This window comes from Chanos chanos, chromosome 8, assembly GCF_902362185.1.
Source record: "Chanos chanos chromosome 8, fChaCha1.1, whole genome shotgun sequence".
NCBI classification, from domain to species: Eukaryota; Metazoa; Chordata; class Actinopteri; order Gonorynchiformes; family Chanidae; genus Chanos; species Chanos chanos.
Genome location: NC_044502.1, coordinates 33,883,534 through 33,904,939, shown reverse-complemented (window position 1 = coordinate 33,904,939; position 21,406 = coordinate 33,883,534). Strand labels below are relative to the sequence as shown.

Sequence of the window (21,406 nt, the reverse complement as noted above, 5' to 3'; positions counted from 1 at the left end):
TCCGACATTAGTCACGGTCACAACTTTGTGTGTGCGTGTGCGTGTGCGTGTGTGCGTGCGTGTGTGTGTGCATGTGTGTGTGTGTGTGGGTGGGTTTGTTCCACAATTCCCCGCTCAGGTTGCCCACATCAGTGGGTAGCTGTGGAAACAGCTGTCAGCTAGAGAGGGTGGGTGACAGCATGAACTTTCTTATGTAATCTTATTTTTTGTTTTAATCAGGGCAGCTGTACAAGAGCATCGTAACACACCCAAGAACGAATACAGACTCTCAGTCCGTGTCGCAAACCTCACTGTGTAGCAGAGCGTCAGTATTATAGGGGTGTTTTGATCAGTGCTTTTTGTTGTTGTTGTTGTTGTTGTTGTTGCTGATGTTTGTTTTTGTTTTTATTTTGCTCCGCTGTGATATCTGTTGAAGAGTAAATAAACACAGAGAATGTTAAGAAGTAAGAAGAGGTGACACAAAGCAGAGAGAGAAACGTATTCCATGCTTTGTGAAGGAAAGAAATGAAGAGAACGTGTGATGATGTTGACGAGGATGATGATGGGGAGGATGATTATGGGTTACAGTATCTGCTGTTTAAAGCTGGCAAATACACCATCGTTTCAATGATGAGGTTAGAACAAAAGCTATTGTTGTTGGGCGCATTCACTCCTTTTGGGTTTTAAGGCTTCCATTGTGTAAAAATAGGCTTGTGTGTCTGTGTGTGTGTGTGTGTGTGTGTGTGTATGTGTGTGTGTATGTGTGTGTGTTTGTGTGTGTGAGAGAGAGAGAGAGAGAGAGAGAGAGAGGGAGAGAAAGAACTCTGTATAGCTCATCTGAGGCATTGAACTTGATTTGCTCTTGTTATAGAATTCTGCTCCAGACCTCTCGCATGCACTGTGGGCCCACTGCAAACACCTGTCTTTTTCAGCCAAAGCAGAGAGTTGGAGACAGGGAGAGAGAGAAAGTGAAAAGCAGTCCATAACCTCCCATAGGGCTATGCTCAAAGAACACCAGTCTGCACACGTTTGAACGATGCGCCCACGGTTCGTACACAGCACACAAAGAAAGCGAGGAGAGTTTAGGAAGGATGTGGGCTGACTAAGGACATATTTCATTTGACTTTGTGAAACTGAAGCAGTGGATTGACAGGATGACAGCATTGATCTTCGCTTTATATCTTTTCTGCATCTTTTTTTTGGGGGGGGGGGGTTGTTGAGAGGATGAGCGTGGATGCTTATTGAGGACAGGGCAGAGGAACAGAGAAAGGCTTTCTGCTGTCAGTTCTGTGGGTGCCAAGCAGTAGCTGTAATTGCAACCGGAGAGAAGTTTTCACCCTCGGGTAGGAGGTCTGGGCACGGTCCACATGCCACCAGGGGCTAGAGAGGGAGATGCCTTCCGTGCCTGAGTCCCACCACTTCTCCCTGCATAGCCTTATTGTTGTACTGTACTGCAGAGAAAGACAGTGAAACAGAGTGAGAGAAAGAGATTGAGAGAGAAGAAGAAAACCAAGCCCACTCCCTGCATTCCTGCTCCAGCCAGTTCAGTGGGTGCCTTCCATCTTCCTCTCCTTCTTTCTATGTAACAGAACAATCTTCATTTTTGCCCCCCCCCCCCCCCCAATTCTTTCATCTCTTAAATTATTGCAGACATGATTGAATAGATGGGCTTTTCTCTCCTCTGTTTCAGATGTTCTCCTCAAATCACTGATAGGTTTCGTTAGAAAAAAAAAAAAAGTCATCTCCTTAAAGCGGTTCGGTATTTGCGAGCACACACCATTTCCTTCAACAATAATCACTTTGACATTTACTTCATTTGTTCAGTTATTTAGTTCATTACATTTTTCTGAAAGCCTTTGACAGGAATTAATTAAGGCCGAAAGGAACTATCAAACCAAGTCCTCCTTGACGATTCCCGGCCGTCCACATGCCCGGACACATAACGTACAGAAGTGGCTTGCATCTAGAGTGGAGGCAGATCAATAGAAGTGTGGCGTATGGCGGGTCTGCTTTGCGAGAGATCCGACCATGTCTTATTGATGTCTTTGGCAAGCTTCTCTCATCATCTGTGCCTGAGACCATGAGGCTGCTGGCCTCATCCCCCCAGGACAACTGCCCAAGAAGCTCATTTATTCCTGCACTGCTGCTGCTCGGAGCGCATGAATTAAACAGAACCGATGAGTGAATAGGAAGAGAGAGGGAGAGAGAGAGAGAGAGAGAGAGAGAGAGAGAGATAGAGAGAGAGAATGCGAGCACAGCCACTCATCCTCATCGCCCCGGACCTGCGAAAATGCGGCCTGCATCAGAACTATGTAACAGACCCTTAGCTAATTGTCTGGCGAGTTGTTTACAAGGGCATTTCATCGTCTGTACACTCTATAAGACATGCCACAATGTTCATTTTCTTTCCTTTTTTTTTTTTTTTTCTGTAGAGCGTATGCAAAGCCACGCTTCATGAATGCAATGACTGAACGCAAAAGGGAAATGCACACTCACCCCCTCTCAGGTCTTTTGTACGGTTGAAGCACTTTTCTAATCTGTAAGCACTCACAGAAGAATTGTCTGTCTTTGGCTCATGATGAGTTTTGGACAAACAGATCGTCAAAGTATATGCTCTGCCGCATGTGAAAGAGCAATTATCTGAAGTCTTGTGGTTTTTATGTGCGCATCACGTCCAATTATGAAGAGGAATGGCTTTCTCAATTGAGCAGCTAAGAAATGGATTTGTTTAAGGTTGACCTGCCCTTCAGAGCAAGTCACTTGCACTGGCTGCTGGAATTGAAACTACTCAAACTACTTTGAAACGGTTGCTGGATCTCTCAACTGCTAATGCCTGTGTTCTCATTTGGAGATGGGGTGAGGACGCAGGGCAGGGGTTGCCTGTGGCTGCCTGATTGTCTGACTTGTTTATTTATTTATTTTTAAACAAGGAAGTGAAATGAGTCAAAATCCTGCTGCTGCACAGTCTTTCAAGCCCAGTAACGGCAGACGGTGTGTTTTCGTCTTTAATTGGCTAATCTGGTTGTCTGGAGATCTCTGTCACACACGGAATGTTTCTGTTCCACATCTTTACTTGTGCGACAGTGGTGCTGAGCTAGCTTTAAGACTGCTGAAATAGATGGAAACATTTGTCTGGGATACAGAAACTTTCTCATCTTCTGCTCACGGAAGGATTCAACAAGTCAGTTATAAATACATTTTCGGAGGCACTTTTACAAGTTCACAGGTGGTCTGGCGGCGGAAGAGAAACTGCCGCCACTCATTTCACGTCCCTCCAAGTCACACTCATTCAGAAAGACAGAGAGACAAAGGGGAACTGCGTTTCATCTCAGCTCTTTTACTGACAGACAATAGCGGCCCCCTGTAGACACAGGAAACACGGACGGAAGCATATTTTCAGTCAAATAAAAGGATGATTTTTCCCCTTGTCCTTGTTTTTTCATCCTTGTTTTAGAGATGAGCGGGGACAGCATTGCTGAGCTAGAATGATATGAATGGTATGTTCTTTGTTTTTTGTTTTTTTTTCCCTCCGGAAATGGAAGTAACACCTTACACAGTACAGTACAGTACAGTACACCGTCCCGTTTAGAGTTAAATCACTTTCTCATCGCTCTGTCAATGTAATGTAGCACTCTCTCACCATAGCATTTCTCATTACATTTTTTCTCTCTCTATCCTTCTCTCCCTATCTATCTATCTATCTATCTATCTATCTATCTATCTATCTATCTATCTATCTATCTATCTATCTATCTACCTATCTATCTATCTATCTATCTACCTACCTATCTATCTATCTATCTATCTATCTATCTATCTATCTATCTATCTGTCTGTCTGTCTGTCTGTCTGTCTGTCTGTCTGCTTACTGTATCAGTCTTAGTCATTTCCCCTTCTGTGCTCCCTGGTCTGTCTCTTCCTTTTTTCCGTCTTCCCATGGCGTTATTCATTTGCTCTTCCCCCAGTGACTTTCAGTACTTTTTGGTGTTTGTGTACAGCGTGGCTGCAGTCTAGTTAGACCTTGTTTAGTTTGAAGGGGGAATTGATTACTCTGCAGTCCTTGATTGTTTATCAGCACAATGTTTTTGTTTATGAATAATTGGATTTAAGGTGTTATTCACTGCATAGGCCAAAAGCTTGACCTCAAAACTGATGATTAAGTCATAAATGTTTTTAAGCTGGTCAGTGATATCTTTCCTCTCAACTTTACTGTAGATGTCCTGCACACACTTGTGTCAGCTGTACTGAAATGAGTTAGCACTGTTTCACCTATATTATACACACACACACACACACACACATCCAAACATACAACATACATATATATAATCAAGCACTTTTCCACACCACAAATTGCATTTTCAAGCAAAGTAACACTCTTGGAGGAAAGTACTGGTTTCTCTTGCCTTAAATTCTGGCTACAGTCAACAAGTGTGGCACACATGGGATTTGAAGTACAAATTCCACAAGGGATGATACACTCCCCATGCTGTTAGATAGTGGCCTAACCAGGTGTGACATTTGGGATCCCGCTTACATTTCATTCCCTTGGAAAGAACCTCGTCTCCTTTCCCTCCCTGGTGACGCACTACTCTATCATTTCTTTTAGAGGCGCGGAAATGGGATGAGGCCAGTCAGCTTTTCCAGAGCAGGACTAGAACAGATATAAGATTGTATAGGTATATTTTATAGGTCAAGCCTTGGGTTTCATTGTGTTGGCCCCTCTGATCTTTCTGTCCACTTTCTGAAGCCTCCGATGAATGAAAGGTATTGAACTACCTCTGTGTTTGAGTCCAGCTGAAATATTTATTGTTGAAATTCCACACAATATATTCCATTATAATGGTAGATTGAAAAGGCAGAATCATTGTTGATACAAATGAGAGAACTATCACGCATCTGAAGTCTAGAAACAATTCAGTCCTGTTCCACTTGACCTGTGTGTAAGACTAGGTCAACAGGGATCAAGCCCCGCTCAATAAATCGAATTTTATCTGTTTAGGTCCCGAGTTCTAGTTAAAAGCTTTAAAAAAGAAGTGTTTTATTATTCAGGGCATGGCCACATTGAGTCATTATCTTTGTTTACCTCTTTCTTTCTTTCTCTCTTTCTCTTTATTTCCTCTCAGGTGTATTTAAACAGTTTCAGTAAATGAAAAGCTCATTTATCAGTAAGCGTTGACATTATCAGTAGTGTGAGTGCAGAGAGCCAAGCTCCTCACTAGATCTCCAATGAGTCAGACTAAAGCAGCTTGTGCTCGGCTGATATTGTCACAGCACAAATCACAACCTGTGTGCAGGGCTTCAAATCTTACCCAGCGGTCTGACGGAACCAGCAGAAAAGGTCATAAATAAGGAGAGCTATACAGCACATCAAGAAAGCAGGCGTTTTTACTGCCGGATCTCCATGGTTTCTCCTTCTAATGGTCACACTGGTTGTACGTCTGTCAAGTCAGAGAAAACTCGGATTGGTTTTTATTTGTTTGTTTGTCGCTGCACCCATAGAAAATAGACTTAGTTCAGTCTGTGTGAGACTGTGCCCGGAGTGCGCTGCCGTGTTCTAATGATCCGTTCCGACGGAATCTGCCACACCCGACTCACTGTTGCTCTGAAATCAGATAAGTGTCAGTGTGCGTGGAGTTGAAAAATCCATACTTAGAGGAGTTATTTTAGTGACACAGCCATCTTTGTTCTACAGGAATAACTATGCAGGCCAAACAAAGCAGCTCTGTTAAGAAAATATTAGCATGCAGATTTCTCTGGTGTTTTGCAGCACCATTCCTCCCAGCACAGTATAAGCCATTGTTTTACTGGGGGGGGACTGGGTCATTGCTTGTTGCAAAGGGCCCAAAGTCACTGGCCTCTGTGGAAGCACCCACCAGTTGGAAGTCGTATATCTTTAGATTAGACTAGCAGGGCGCAGAGGTCTTCACACGCATGTGGAAAGACACATGGAGCTGAAGGAATACAGTAGCACTGACAGTCACATCTGCAGCTGAGCAGTGGATTTTATGGCATACCCATGAATGCTAATATGATACCATTTCATTTCTGCTTAAATGCATACTCATTTGGACTGCGATTTAATTTTCCACAGACTTTTGGTGGGGATGGGAGGGGGGGGGGGGGCTTTTTGGTGTAAGATGATGAATCACATTAAGCAACAGACTGTATCATTGTTGTTTACTGGTTGGTGATTTGAAAGAAAGACATTACCAGAATAAGTAGTAATACCTAATCAAACATTTTGCTGATGAATGAAAAGTCTCATCCTATGTTAAGTCGTTAAAGATGTTTTTAAGTATCTCGGTATCTTTTCCTTGGCCATTGGTGCATGTAGACAAGGCCCAGTGCTGACAAAAGGCCTCATTGTGAGATTCCCTTGCTGTGTGCCAGGCTCAAGTCCATGGATAACCCCTGTTGTTTCTGCGCAGGCCTGGGCGAGGCAGATGTGAACCAGAACAATGGTTGCCCCAGCAAGACGACAGCACTGACTGACTCCACGGGTGCAGAGGGTCCCCACGGCGCCTGGAACCCCTCCAGCACAGCTGACCCCAACGCCACTGGGCCACGCCCCCACTTGGCCCGCCTCTTCTCCCGAGATGCCCCGGGACGCGAGGACAACACCTTCAAAGACCGCCCATCTGAGTCGGACGAGCTGCAGACCATCCACGAGCAGAGCGGAACGGGTTCGGAGTGTGGCTTGGATTGTGGCGAACAGGACGATAACTAGCGTCGCTCTCTTTCTCTCTTGTGCTTTCTCTCGCTCCCCTTCATTTGCTCTCGCTCTAGAGAGAAACCTCTAATACCCAAACGAACACGTAGAACATCCCCTGTTGCAAGCAGCTTCCAGCATGGCATCTGCAGGAACCTCTGGACAGACAGCCTTCGGCTTGGGCCGCAAGAAGAAAAACCCAGGCGTCTTGGATCAGATTGGGAAGTTCTTTGGAGGGGACAAGAAGAGGAAGGGCAAGGTGAGGAGAGAATGGGATTCATTCAAAGATACTGTGTACTTTGAGCATTTCCAGTTCACTTGTTATTTACTCTGCGGCTTAAGTTGAGGGGGCGGTTTTTGTTGTTCTTAACTTGGCCTGATTTGGAAAGAATCGTCACAAAAGAGTTCATTCGTCTTCTGTTTGCTGTTGTTTTTGACTATTTTTTTGTGTTTTTAAATGTTGCACCTCAGTATATTATGTGCTCAGTAAAGGTATTCCATGCATACTGATGGTATGTAGAGATCACATTTTGGTTGTGTTTTAGAGTTGAAAACAAACGAGAGTTTAGAAGCCTTTAAAATCTCGTAAGGTACTGCTGTTTGTTACCATAAGCCTCATCAGTAATGTCATATACGACATTACACACATATGGAATCAAAAAGGGTTTTGTCTTTTTTTTTTCTTTTAAATTTATTGATCTGTGGCGCAGATTTCCGTACAATATCATGTGTTGTTATTCAAAAGGGATAGTGATACTGACATGAACTGGAGAATTCATATGATGTTTACATGATGTTAGTTGACAAGGTTACGGAGGCTGTGGCTTAAATCTCAGATTATATGTATAATTGTTTTAGGGTTTGATTGAGAAAGTTCTTACCTGTATCTGACCACCTGGTTAACTCTATTTCTCCCTACTATGATCTCTGAGGCTGATGCGAACAAACCAGCATTATAATACTAGCTTGGCATTGACAGGCAGTGGAAGAGTTTGTCATTTATGAGGGATTGTTCACCATCTTTATGTAACGTAGCTCCTTGACCCTCCCATCAGTATCCCCTCACATACCATTTATTATGTTGTTTGTAAGAATATATATATTTAATCTTGCGGGCATTTAAGAAAGAAGCTGTGGTCCCCAAGAGAACAGGTACGGTTATACACAAATGTGTGATACAGCGCTGTTGAATACACTCATTGCCTTTAAAGCCAGCCAGCGATTCAGATACTGATGCTAACTCCCAAAGCTGTCATGAGTAGATTTTAGATCGAGTTTGATTCTGATTCACACTTCCGTTTGCTTTATTACCATATAGGGGATAGCGAAACCAGACACATTTCACAGTGAATGAGCAGTCATTTCTGCACTTACAGTAAAAGATTCTTTTTGTGGTACGAATCAACGCTATGGTGCATTTAGTTTCTTACTGAGATTGCCTGTGTTCAAAAATTTTCTCAAAAATGTTTTTGATATGATCCAAATATGCAATTCCCCCAGCCTTACCCTTTGAGTCTTACTGGAGACGTTTACGTATGTAAAATAAAAATGCTTCTGCTGCTGTTTTCTTTATTTTTTCTTTTCTTTTGTTTTATTTTTGTTATTACTATTACTCTCAAGGAATCAGTAGTGTACTGAATCACACTTGACTGTTCATGTTATAACTAGAAGTGTTCAAATATTTATATCCCTCTTTTCACATTGAGGTCCTCCTGAACAAATTCTTTTTTTTGTGTGTAATGGTTTACTTATGCTGTACGGTTTGCAAGTGTGCAAGTGTTGTAATCTAAACCAAAACAATTTTGAACAATTTTTTTTTTTTTTCTGTGAAAGAAATTCTGTGACTTGCCATATCAGAATAATTTGAGAAACAATTTGAGAAACACTTTTGTGTCACGTAAACATAGCACCAAAAGGTACCTCTTTAGGATTTTAGCTACTGAAAAAACCCTTTGTTTGTATCTGAAGTGTTTGTGGATTTCTAAAGATGCTTAAAGTATCCACAAGCTTCTCCTATCTTGAGACCAGTGTAGAAATAGAAATATTGTAGAAATACAGTATTTCTATTTCTAGTGGTGTACAAATATTGTAGAAATATCAGTGCACACCAACCTTTTTGCTGCCTCACTTAAATGTGAGTGTTTTTTCCCCCCAGAACAAATATGTCAATTTCATCAATGTAAAATCAGAATTTTGTAAACACTTACAAAATTGTCGTATTCCTGTGTATTCAGTAAGATAAGCGGTTAATTAAGATAACGATGAATTTAACTCAGATGTTATGTATTCATTTGTCAGATTTTATATCAGAGGCCAAATAAGTCTGTGGTATTACAGATGAGATTTTTTTGATGTCTCATTTTGAAGTTTGTCCAGTACAGAAGACATGCTGGTTACCTTAGTTAACTCTTGGGATGTTTCAGTTGTATTCATGCATTGTACTGTTTGTGATTCTCTGTAGATCAAAAAAGTAAATTACAAGTGCCATTCGAATGAGGGAGAGGGAACATGGGATAGGTCAGAGTGATTCCCCAGCGTATTATGGTATATCAATATTTTAAGGCTTCCTTATGGAAGAGTTGTTATACCCATAATCAAACAATGATATTACTTTCAAATTTGTATTCACATAATTATGAATCATGTATTTGAAATTTTGCTGCATGATTTGGATGTGTTCTCGACTTCTTGGTTTTCTGTCATTGTCATCTCTCTCTCTCTCTCTCTCTCTCTCTCTCTCTCTCTCTCTCTCTCTCTCTCTCTCATTTAATAGAATTTCATTTGTATATGTAGAAGTGAACTGCAAAGAGGATTTATTGTATAAATGTTATCCTTGTGACATAGTAACCTGGATCATCAAAACATGAGTCAACACTTTTTGGGATACTCAGGTACTACAGTGGTGTCCATCGTTTTGCACATTGCGTAACATTCCTGTCTTTAAAGGGAAGGGTTTTCCAGGCCAGTCTGGAGTGAAGTGAAAAAAGAATCATTAAGAATCAGATGTTAAAGCCGATCATGATACAAGCTTCACGCTTAGCTGTCATATTCTTAGAGTTTTTAAAAACACAGCAGCCAAACAGTAAGGATAAAACAAAGTGATGCAGTAAAAAAAAAATGATGTAAAAGAGGAAAAGCTTTACAGTGTATCTGCATAAAATGTTATAAAATGATTTGTATAGCATTTGTTTTAGTTAGAAAATGTTGATCCTTTTACCGTCACAACGACAAATGGGGCCATGAATAAGTCCCTCTGTTTGACATGACGTACGTGACTGCAGAAGGCAGAAAGAAAAGGTTTTTTGTTTGTTACTCGGTGGCACACATTATGCAGATATCACCGATCTAATTTTGTTTGTAAGGATTTTTTTTTCTTTTTTTTTTTTTTTCCTTTCGTGAGCATGTTTAATTTGATTTAAGTTGTGCAATTAAGTTGAGCCAAATACTTGTCAGATGTCAATTCCCATAAGCCAGCTCTGTGAAAACAAAACAAAACAAAAAAAGCCTCAGGTGTATCAATTTCTCCATGTTTGAAAGTCTTACTGTCTGTGCTATGGAGGGGTGTGTCCTGTTTTCTAAAGCTTGGACACATTAAAATGAATGCTTGTCATAACCTATATACTTTGTGCATTGTAAGTACCAGCATCCTAAACCTTTTGTCCTAATCTGATTCTGTTCTGAGCTCTTGATATTGATATCAGCTTAATTAAAACTATAATAACAACAACACAAAAAACAGGAGCATTTTCTCAGTTCATGCTTTTGTCTCCCTTTCTTTCCTGCTAACACTCCTGTTCTCTTTTTTTTTGTTTTCCTTTTGATAACATATTTTTGTATAAGAACGTCCTGTAACTACGTGACTAACAAGGTGGGTAAAGAAAAGGTCGGAACACCAGAAGCAACCGTGTTTAAATGTCTCGCCTCATAATGTGATTGTAGCTTAAATTTTTAAGGGTCTGTATAAAGAGGACTGGGCATCACTATGGTCCTATGTCTGCTAAAAACAAGAGAGCAAACACTCTACCCCTCATGATTCACCTACGTTCCCCCGCCTCACCCAGCACTGCTGTGGCCCTGTGTCTGGCAGGGGGCCCCGGGCTCCACTGGACCGAGCAGGTCAAGTGTTGGATGGGGAGGAGCGGCAGAGCGTACGATAAAATATATGTCAAGATCGCTGGAGTGTTTGTGAGAGTATGAAGCACCGGGCTCTTTATTAAAGGTCAGCTCTAAACTCAAAGAACCTCAAGCTTATTTGCTTTGCCTGGAGGGAATGTTATTTGGACAGTTAATGGAGTTTGGAGCGCTCTCTGTGGTTTGGCTTAAGTAGCTTAACAGTCATATAAAACAATGGCTGTAACTCCAGGAATTTACGTGTTTTTTTCTCTCTCTGGGTTTTAAATGAAATGATCGGGTTTGTGGCGGCCTCACAGTGATTCTGACATGACTCAGGTTTACTGTTTCTCTTTCCCTCCCTCTCTTCTCTTAAACGTGACAGAAAGAGAGTGACTGGTACAGCAATGCAATACTGACAGCACACTATTACGCAGAGTGAATTGCAATTTTTCATACAGATTACTAAATGAAGGCAGTAGTTGAACAGAATCATTTTATTTGTCCCTTTTCTGGATATTAATGAGAAATTCTGAAAAATATTGTCAGTTGTAATATGACGAATCTGTTATCTGTTTAATTGATTTCCATTGTGTCTTCTAATCTCTCATTGTTGCAGTTCATTTGTGAATTCAGCACCCTTGCTCTAAAAAAAAAAGAGAGAGAGAGAGAGAGAGAGAGAGAGAGAAATAACTTTATAACCTTCCATAAAAATTAATATTCTTGTTTTCTCTCAAACAGTCCTCACTACCATAGGAGGAAACTACATTAGCATAATTTTAAATTGGATTTCCTTTTCATTATGTGGCTAAGCAATGTCATGGTGTTCATGATAATTTTTTCTTCACCTCTTTTCTCCCTTTACAAAAATGAGTGGGGGGTGTGGGGGCTGGGGGTTTGTGGGAGGTGGGGGCTATTTTTGGAGACCATTAAGTTTGGTGGAAGCAAATGGAAGGTCCTGTGGTCCTGTTGTTTTTCTTCCATTTTTATTCTAGTTTCCTTTGATCAAACTGAAAGTTCCATGAACCATGTCCCTAATGACTGAGTCTGCTCTCCTGCGCACCTAGATTGGCTCATCTGAGTATTCAGCTTCTGAATTTACTTCTCTCATTCAATAAAAACAAAACTTCAACACACAGCAGAATATTGCGTCCAAGAAAAAAAAAAAAAAAAAAAAAAAAAGAAGCCCTACATTCAAAACATGTTTGCTCCGATCGCAGTCCAAATTAAGTCAAATCAATTGTGCTTAGTAGTGTCAGACAAACCGGTGGCAGTTTTTGAAATGAACTGTCAAACTCATGATATCGGAGCACCTTCAAAGTCAAAAAGAATCCAACCCCAGTGCCAGAGCCGGTTTACAGAGTGTATGTAATGAGTTGAACAGATATGCAGAACCTCAGAGAGCAGAGCGCCAGGCACTTACAGAGCTTTGCTTTTTCTGCCCGAACTGATGGGAATAATGAACACAGGTTTGCATGCAAAAGGCTACAACTCGGGCATATATGGAAAAAAATGACAAAGCTATACCCAGTAGATAAATGGAAGGGAGACTTCAGTATGCTTCCACTAACCATCAGAGAGCCACTGGTCCACTTGAAGCTTACCCCAGATATGACATCTTTGTCCTGAATCTCTTCTATGATAGCTTTTCATTTTCTGTCAGACAAAATGTTTCATTAGATCTTGACAGTGGTCGGAAAGACAGTCTCCTTAGACCTCTCAGTTCTTGTAACGTCAATATTGCTATTTTGGCAAAGCAGTGATTGACCGCAACCTTTTAGGACCAAGAGAGCGGACCTTTAAAATTGCCGACCATCTCAACCCATATCGCGGCAGAAGCTAATAAGTGCTATGGACTGTTTCAATATATTTTTTTTTTAGACATGCATCGCCTTTCTGAAAAACTCATATGGTTGGTGATGCAGGCTGAGAGAAGGTGCACTTTTCTCCTGGCAAATCTCAGAGGAATAAAATGGGTTTTTTTGTTTTTTTTTTTACTCCAAAGAGCTCCATATCCTGCTGGGAGGAATGCACTTTCCAGTGAGGAGTAGGAGTAGGGAGTAATCAGGTGAAAGGGGAGAAAAAGAGTCAAGTGGCTGCGGATTATCAAAGAAATCTCCGTTCCAACACTTGGACCTTTCCCAAGTAAACGACCTGCCTGCATCTCTAAACACGGACCACAGTTTTATTAGACGCTATCACGCACTCCTTGGCCTGCTCAGCTTACATGAGCTCGAGCTAACGTATTTGTGAGACGTACAATTAAGAGTCATGAAAGAGCGCGGTAGATTCAAATCAGTAGATGAACACCCTCGCGTGTTTTCCTTTTTTTTGGTTTTGTTTTGTTTCTTTCCTCCCCGTTCTCCTTGTTATTTCCTGGTATAAATCTAGCGAGTGGCTTGAGAGGTGGCGATGACGCTCGGCGATGGAGAAGAATTCGATGTTCCGGCCGTGCACGCACAGCTCTTGTCCTTTTAAAGAACATCAAAGTGAACAAAAAGCTGCTGCAGGCAGGCCCTCCACAATTATCAATGCTTCTTTCAGTGTCAACCATGAGAATGACACAAGCACTCCCTCCTTCTAAAATGACACGAAGTACCCGCGCAGAGCATCTCGCCAACCCCAGGAGAACTTTAAATGCAAACAGCTCCTTTCATAAAGTTGCACCTTCTCTGTGATGGCCGTACCAGTTAAATGTTATTATCATAATAACGATAATTCCCTTAATTTGAATAATGAAAAAAAAAAAAAGAAGAAGAAGAGAAAAACAGCAATAATACTCTGACGGATGGCTGCGGTCATTGTCGAGCGGTTGAAAACCACACTTGGCGTGTTTGTAAGTGTGAGGGAAAACCACTTGAGTATTATAAACGTGTGAATTATGAGTCATTATTCCTGATGTCTGTCTTGCTGTGGTCCTTGCTGAGGGCGCAATGAAGCACAGCGGTCATTTCTTCGTATATAACTTCCAATGACGGGAGCAGAGCTACAGAGCAACCTCTGCTCATCTTAGATGTACACCGTCCCCCTCAGAAAGGCTAGAGCATGTGATGAGAGTGCTTCAGAACTTGTCTGAACAGACTTTTAAACACGCCCCCAGTGCTGATGGAACTTCAGGCAAAACAGAGCATAACAACACCAGCCATCTCTCATTCTCATTCAAAACTGTTCTTTTTCCTCGCTCTCCTAAGAACAGTTACGAGAGAGTGTTTTTATTCCCAAAGCTCTCCTCCTTGTCTGAGTGTGTACATTTGTTTTTCTTACTTTCTGTGCTCAGTGTGTTCGTACAGATTCTTCCCTTTGAACTGATATATCTGTGCATGTCTGTGTTTTCCTCCATCTCTGTTTACCTATCTCTCCACTCCAGTTCCTTTGTTGCTATGTAAAAGGTATGTGTATGGAACAAATGAACAGGTGAAAATATGTGAATTATGTTGCATTAGAAACTATGATAAAGCATTTCCTTTTAACATACTGCGACTTAATGTTTCCCATCAAAAAAAAAAAAAAAAGTTTTCCACTGACCATGATCCTCAGTCCTGGGTCTTTTCAAGTCCAATCTCTTATCATTCTGCTGGGTGAACATATCTACTACATGGCTGAAAAAAAATAATCACTTACCCTGAACTCAGAACTAGCCCCAGACTCTTAAGTACAACACATCTAAAAACACTGCTCTCCAAATCCATGGCCTTCCATCATCTTCAAGACCACTTTTTTTTTTTCCTTTTCTTTTTTAATTTGGGACTGGCTACCGAGCAGATCATTCACCGTTAGTGTACGTACATACGGAAGATGATCACAATGAGAAATAATTGAGTTTGAAATATCTCTGATGGCTACACATTGGCCTTAAAGGTTACAGTATAAAGCAGACATAGAAACTTGGCCCCTGTTGTGGTTATTCTTCTGTGAATAGTTGTCTAGGATTGTGCTAATCAGCGTGATTCAGAACAAAGTCCTCCAAGGTTCCCCTTTCCCTGACACTAATGGTGCTCTAATAAAGGTCTCCCAGCTCCCAAAAGAGCACGGAGCCTTTCCACAAGAAGAATACCTTTCCGCTTTTGCAGAGCGCCTTTCGCCGACGTGAAATCAAATAGCAGCTCTAGGATAATAATGGTTATTATCATAGCAAAAATGTTGTGTTTCTTTTCAAGCCGTATCTTTGCCGCCCTGTATAGGTTGCAGACAGCGAGAGAGAGAGAGAGAGAGAGAGAGAGAGAGAGCGAGAAAGGGATTGAAACAGAGAAGAGTGTTTAAATGAGAGAGGCTTACACGTACTAATTAAAGTTTTTATTTGAGAGTGAGAGTTTTGTTAATCTATGCCAAGCAGCGATCAATGTCTTGTCAAAAACTATTTACCAATGGAATGTGTTTTTGTAAAGCAAGCAGTTTATTATTTACAGATTATTTATTTTGTTTACTGAGTTTGGTGTCAGTCAACCGTTTCCTGAGTGATTTAATAACTTTAATGATTTGTTCCTCTCGTGCATCATGACACAAACTGCTTTTCAAACAGCCCTTCTGTTTTCTCACGGAGTGCAGAGTGCAGAATGAATTCTTTCTTCCTCTTTTTCATCCAATCCAGGGCTCTTTCCGTGGTGCCTTGTCCACTTCCCCCCAGAGGCCTGCCCATGCATCCGCTCGTCGCCGTGGCGATGAGAACGCTGTGGTGCACTTCTTCAGATCGATTGTAAGTAGCCATTAAGGTTAAAAAAAAAGTGAAGAAAGTGCATCCCATGGCACAATGCTTTTGCAAAACTGAGGGGTTCTTTTTATGTTTTTGTTGTTGTTGTTAATTTGTACTCAAATAAGTAAATATAACAGGCAATGTATTGTACTAAGGTGAGACAAAACCAGTGTAGGTACATTCTAAGGATACTTTTATTGTCTCACAGGTGTCTCCAGCTCCCCCCAAGTCAAGGGTAAGTCCAATCTATTAGTCCCTGAAAGCTGGATCAGAATCAGAGAAACGTAAAATTACAGACCAGAGTGAGAAATGTAATTCTCTTACATTGAATGATATTGTTCTCAGGCTTCTGTAACAACCCCTCTGCCAATGTGTATCTTCATAAAAAACAGACACAAAGCACTCTGTGTTGCTTTCATTCTACCTGTCAGTTTTGTTGTTTGTTTTTTGTTTTTATACACCCGGCTTTGTGAGAAAGCCCTGAGTAATAATCTATCTGTGCTGCTAGACAAACAATCTATCTCTACTGAACTAACTTTGCCCAACAGGGGAACATCAGCCTTCACGCAACCTGCCATTTCATGAGCTCAAAAATAAAAAGTCTTGCAATAAGAGATACAGAGCAATAAAGCAGTACAGAGAATGTCCTGTCCAGTGAGAAACAAGGCAAAACAAGGGTCGGGTTAGGCTATAGAACCCGAGGTCCAACCCGGCCCTCGTCTTGCCACGTCTCTGACGCCGTAAAGAATGCTCGCTAATATTCCTGTGATTTGTGCTCAGCGCGTTCCATTTTCCTAACCATATTCCTCCCAGTTGCTATGTGCATATATGCGTATAAGTGTTTGTGTGTGTGTCTGTGTGTTGTATGTGTCTGTTTGATTCTGTTCTCCTTCGTATCTCTTTGTGTACCTGTCCCTTTCTCCATCTCTGTCCAGTGGCAAGGAATCGCCAAGAGGCTAGGTCTGGTAGGTGGCTTAAGAAAACACAGATTATAGACAAAAAAGCTTCAAAAAACACCTCCTCACCAGCCTGGACACTTGAGCGACTAATGCACACACTCCTCAGCGCGCTGTTCCTTAAAGAACTTCTGGCAAACCCGGTTTTACTGATTCATACATTTTAAGCATCATGTCCATCTTTTCTTGCGGCCAACCTGTGATTGGTATCGTTTCATGTCTTGTCTCATTACCTCCATCCTCATAACAGTTATTCTTTCTGCCATGCATAGTATAAATTATTAAGCAGTCAATTAGCCAACTCATGGTATGGTGTCAGGGTTGGGGTGTAGGAGAAATGTGAAGATAAAGAGGGTTTAAGAGATTTTCTGCTCTTTTCATTCACATTTCGGCTATACTCTTTTTGTGATTCATTTGCCTTTTACCTTAACAGCATTCTTTTCAGTCTCACTATGACACATCTTAAAGGAGAGGAGAGAGAATGCCATCCTCATTTCTGAGAGCTGAATTTCAAAACCTGAGAAAAGCTGTGAATATTACATGAATCAGAGTTTTATCTCCCACTGCAAGCTCTGCTTTAAGATTCCCTGTGGCTTTTACAAATCTTTGGTACGACAAAAAAAAACCCTCAGCCTACAAAACCACTCAAACAGGGAAAAAAACCCAACATTAATATTTGAACATAATATCCACCTAGTACGTGTCGGAGTCTAATTCAGTTTTCATCAGCTCAAACAGCTGATGTGCAATGTGCAACCATCAGATATAAATTCGTCAAGTCTTATTAGTGAAGAAAGTAACAAACAAGGGCTTTGCTTTGTTGAAACACTTGTGGGTTTAAATTGTGCCCCTTTCAGGAGATACTGACACCCAAAGCAGGAATAATTTATTTCCAGTAGGATAAGTTTGAAATTCAGTTACTCTGTAGATATAACTGACCCCACTGGTGCCAAGAGACTTGCCCTTCATGGTCTCGTTCTCTGGCCCCAGGGCTCTGCACAGCCTTGACACAGAGGCCCCTCAGACATTCACCTTTCTGCTCTAGAGTATCCTCCAGGGAGACAGCGTTATTGGCACATACCCCATCTTATTTAAACTTTCTTTACTTCACAGGGGGATCAGAAGTCACAGGGGTCGGCCAAGGGCCAGAAAGCTCGCGCAGGAGATGGCCAGGGGACCCTGACTAAGATCTTTAAAATGGTAAAAAAAAAAAAGAAGAAAAAAAAAAGAACTGTGTTTCCAAAGGCTGGTTTAGATATCTCTGTGGTAAAACATGAAGTGTGCTAAATATCTCTTTCCTGTCCTCTCCCATCTTTACTTCCTTCTCTCTCTTCCTCTCTTTCCCATCTCACCTTCTTTCCTCTCTTTCTATCTCCAATCTCACCTTTTTCCCTCTCTCATCTCATCTCACCTTCTTTCCTATCTCAGTGATGATAGCCAGCGTATTGTAATTGGAACAGGAGTGAGTAACTGCTTAAGGACAAGCTATGATTAATTAGCACACAGATGATATATTCACATTCTCTTCTACTGGACATAGATTAAACTTCCATTTTTTATTTATTTATTTTTTTTTCCATTATCAGTGCTTCCAATAGCTTGCTTTTTCTTACTTTTATGCTACTGCATCTAAACACAGATGAGGCCCACACACCTCTGGGCAATAAAAAGTGCATTAATTGCCTCCAATGATATCCATCTAAAGTATTGCATAACCAATGGCTCAAGAAATCTGCCATGATTTTAAAGGCTCCAAGGCCATGCATCATAAATGTGGACGCAGCTAAAAGCTTCACTAACTGTGCTGAGACAGTAAGTGATTCTCTAACCCAGTAGCATCAGAATACAAATCTGTAAAACGTGAAGAGACACGGCTTCCAGAAAACCAATATGCCCCACTGATTCAAACAATTTGCAGAAAATTGTCTGTGAAAGCAAAATGAAAGGTAATTTCCACAATACTCTCAGTAGTCCTTAAGGTGTCTCGATGTGTATTCAGTAATCTGTGTCGAGGTGACCGTTTTTGACCCATGTGCTGTAAGAGATATATTGAGTTTAAACCACCTGATCAGCAAGCTCTTAGTCGCCTTAGGAAAGCACAGATCAGAAAGCACTAGGCCCTTACCTGTGCCCCTTTTAACACTGTATGCCTGTTAGCTGGTTATTTAGCTTCACTCCCTTCCTCCCTGGGATTTTAACTCGTCATGAGTGCATTTCTGCTGTGGACGCGCTTTGAGTGTTCCTTCACAGGAGATTTCAATGAAACCTGTTTTTCCATGCCTGAAATGGAGTATTTTCGATACCCAAACGAGGAGAACAAAGCCAGGCGATTCGTTTAGAGCGCATTCCATTAGAGCGTTTCCGAATCAGTCATAATTTATAGAGTGTGTCCCTATCCTTAGTATAGATTACATACTACAGTCTCCCTACGAGACGACTTATTATTGTAAATTTGGTATCCGTTTAGTATCAAATTATATCATATTTCCTCCAACTAAAACTTGATAGCAGATGCATATGCAGTCTACTTGCCTGATCAGTGAACTGTGTTGGTATTTCATTTTGTTGTCGTGTTTTTGCTCCCCATATTGTCTCTCATGTTTTACAGACGTGTAGCAATAGGTTCTGGATTTTAGCCAGTAACATAATTGCTCTTTCCCCCCCATACAGATATAGGTTGTACTAAAAAGTACTTTCCTAGATATTAAAATACATGAGAGTAAGAAAGTAGGCTATGCTGTTTTGATCAGAGCCAAGACGTGAAAATTCAATTTCCAAATTAAACGGCAGGGGAGTCATTGAAGGAAATGTAATGTTTCTTCGACACACCATCAGCGTTAAGTAGTCTAAAGTCAGTTCCGCTTTTCTTTTTTTTCCTCATTTGAACATGATTGTCATTCTGAATGGAAATGTGGAGAAAAGATAATCTGCTTTTGTGGCATTTTCTTCCTCACATTGTTTTTGTTTCCATTTTCCGATTGTTTGGTCCCTTTATTTTGGTTGCTTTTCTGAATTCTAATTACTTTTTTTGCACATTGGTGATGATTTGCTCGGACTGGCACCAAACAAAAGCGTTTCCGCTTTATGCAGGGGAGGTTTAACAGTTTTGTTTTGTTGTATGGATTATCTTCATCGCAATCGGTCTCTCCAAACATGTCTAGCATTTGTATAATCGTATTTGGTTGCAGTCCTCCTCCTGAGGAACACAAACAGTCTATTTCTGGAAATTGTCTTTTGAATACGCTCAGCGTCTGAAAGATTCACTTTTAAATAATACAACTTGATGGGAGAGTCTGGAACCATCTACTGTCTGGAAATGACCATTCAATAGATCTATACCAAAATCATGTTATCTAATAGAACTAGTTTTAATGATCTATGGCTTTAGATTTAAGAATCACACTCACATCTCCTTCATTAAGTCACGTCACTTTACGCACGCTCTCCATCAGTTTTGCATTTACCAGTTTTAGAGACCCATCACTATAAACTGATATTTTTGCACACCTAAAAGTAACTGTACCAACTGTATGAGATGGACAAGTGAACTTTCTTTTTTAAAAAAAAAAAAAAAAAAACTCCTCTTTGCCTGTCTGTCACTTAACCTCACTTATCTGTGGCCTTCTTTCTTTTCCAGGGAGGAAGCCGAACTGCTTCACCATCCAAACGCTGAAGTCCTGATATTTTTCTTTTTCTTTTTTTTTCTTTCATCTAAAGAATGCAATGGGGAAACAAACAAAAACAAAAGACAAGGAAATAAGAAGAAATCTTCTTTTTTTTTTTTTAGACTCACAAATTGTCCTGCTTATCTAAAACACTAACTAATCTAAGCTTGAAAAAGTTTCCCTCCCACATGGTAAGAGTTAACGCAACCTGTGCCTTGTCTCTCCATTATTTTTCTTCTGACTTTTGCCAAAATGTTTCTGAGTGATAGCCACACAAGCCTTGAAGGATCCCTGAATATGTCCTCATGTGTCCTCTTTGTCTTTGTCGTTTTAAAGTAGATATTAGACTTTTCGAGATTAACTGTGTCTGGCTGCCTGAACAGGGGGCGTTGAGACAGGTGTCTACGTGGCCGTCTCGTTTTGTTTTGGAAGCCCAGTTCTGGTCAAGTCAGAAGTCATGTTTGTCTTGTGGCACCGTCTTCGTCACGTCTCCCGCATGCTGTACATCCACGTTGGCTCTCTCACGACACACGCTCGTCCCAGCATAACTCTTGCTTCGTCGGACTGCGTGGCACTTGAAATAGCTTCTTGTAATGTTCATGGTGTTTAGAACTCATACCACTAAGAAAGCCATTATGTTTCGTTGGGCATATTTGCTACGTGTCTGTTTCTGTCCTCTGACCTACTGCGGTCTTGTCTACACTGCTATCCCTCAATGTCTTCTCTTAAAGGTTTCTGGTCAGCTGTGGTGGTCCAGTTTCACTAAACCTACCTAACTCACTTTGGTTGTAAGATCCACTGATGGTGTTTTACCTATGTCTACCCCCTCCAATTTTTATTATTTGATTTCATTAATTTCTTAATAAAGATTTTAAGTCATAATATTTTATGTTGTTCCATCCATGAGTCTAACAGAGAATGTTCTGGAATGCACTGTGTTTCTATTGAAATGCAAACCGTGCTGCACTGAATCAAACACATGCTGACAACAGCTTCATTTAAAATGACTGGAACAGCATGATTAGTGATTCAGTCTACTGCCCCTCTGTACTGACACCATGTAAGTTTAGACATTTTCATCAGTGCATGTATAATCCCTCTCTGTTGCTGCACATACAAGATGAGAATAGCTAGCTTACACAATGACGTAAAAAATATATATATGTATATATATATTGTCTCTGGCTAATGCACAATTGCTAATCATCTAGAGTTAGGGTCGAGAGAAGTGCATGTAGCGCTCTTTCTATTGTTTATCCAAACTATTGTGTTAAAGGAGGGGAAAGAAGGTGAG

General features: G+C 40.9%; 2 protein-coding genes across 2 annotated transcripts; both read left to right on the top strand.

Moving 5' to 3' along the window:
• The first annotated feature begins 504 nt into the window (after positions 1–504).
• Positions 505–6,709, top strand: LOC115819626 (myelin basic protein-like). The gene is made up of 2 exons (XM_030783130.1): positions 505–614; positions 6,373–6,709. Exons 1-2 carry the CDS (start codon positions 505–507, stop codon positions 6,707–6,709), a joined length of 447 nt encoding a protein of 148 aa, XP_030638990.1.
• A 112-nt stretch (positions 6,710–6,821) lies between these two features.
• mbpb (myelin basic protein b) lies at positions 6,822–20,120 on the top strand. Its single transcript, XM_030783315.1, has 5 exons — positions 6,822–6,950; positions 15,390–15,494; positions 15,700–15,726; positions 17,561–17,647; positions 20,085–20,120. Exons 1-5 carry the CDS (start codon positions 6,831–6,833, stop codon positions 20,118–20,120), a joined length of 375 nt encoding a protein of 124 aa, XP_030639175.1. The 5' UTR covers positions 6,822–6,830.
• Positions 20,121–21,406: the final 1,286 nt, after the last annotated feature.

What these genes read in the sequence shown, in the direction of transcription:
- LOC115819626 (XM_030783130.1), top strand. Translation starts at nt 505, where the DNA reads ATGAAGAGAACGTGTGATGATGTTGACGAGGATGATGATGGGGAGGAT. An exon ending in ACCATCGTTTCAATGATGAG is followed by an intron (nt 615 to 6,372) that starts GTTAGAACAAAA and finishes GCTGTGTGCCAG; the next exon opens with GCTCAAGTCCATGGATAACC.
- mbpb (XM_030783315.1), top strand. Translation starts at nt 6,831, where the DNA reads ATGGCATCTGCAGGAACCTCTGGACAGACAGCCTTCGGCTTGGGCCGC. An exon ending in ACAAGAAGAGGAAGGGCAAG is followed by an intron (nt 6,951 to 15,389) that starts GTGAGGAGAGAA and finishes CATCCAATCCAG; the next exon opens with GGCTCTTTCCGTGGTGCCTT. An exon ending in TGCACTTCTTCAGATCGATT is followed by an intron (nt 15,495 to 15,699) that starts GTAAGTAGCCAT and finishes ATTGTCTCACAG; the next exon opens with GTGTCTCCAGCTCCCCCCAA.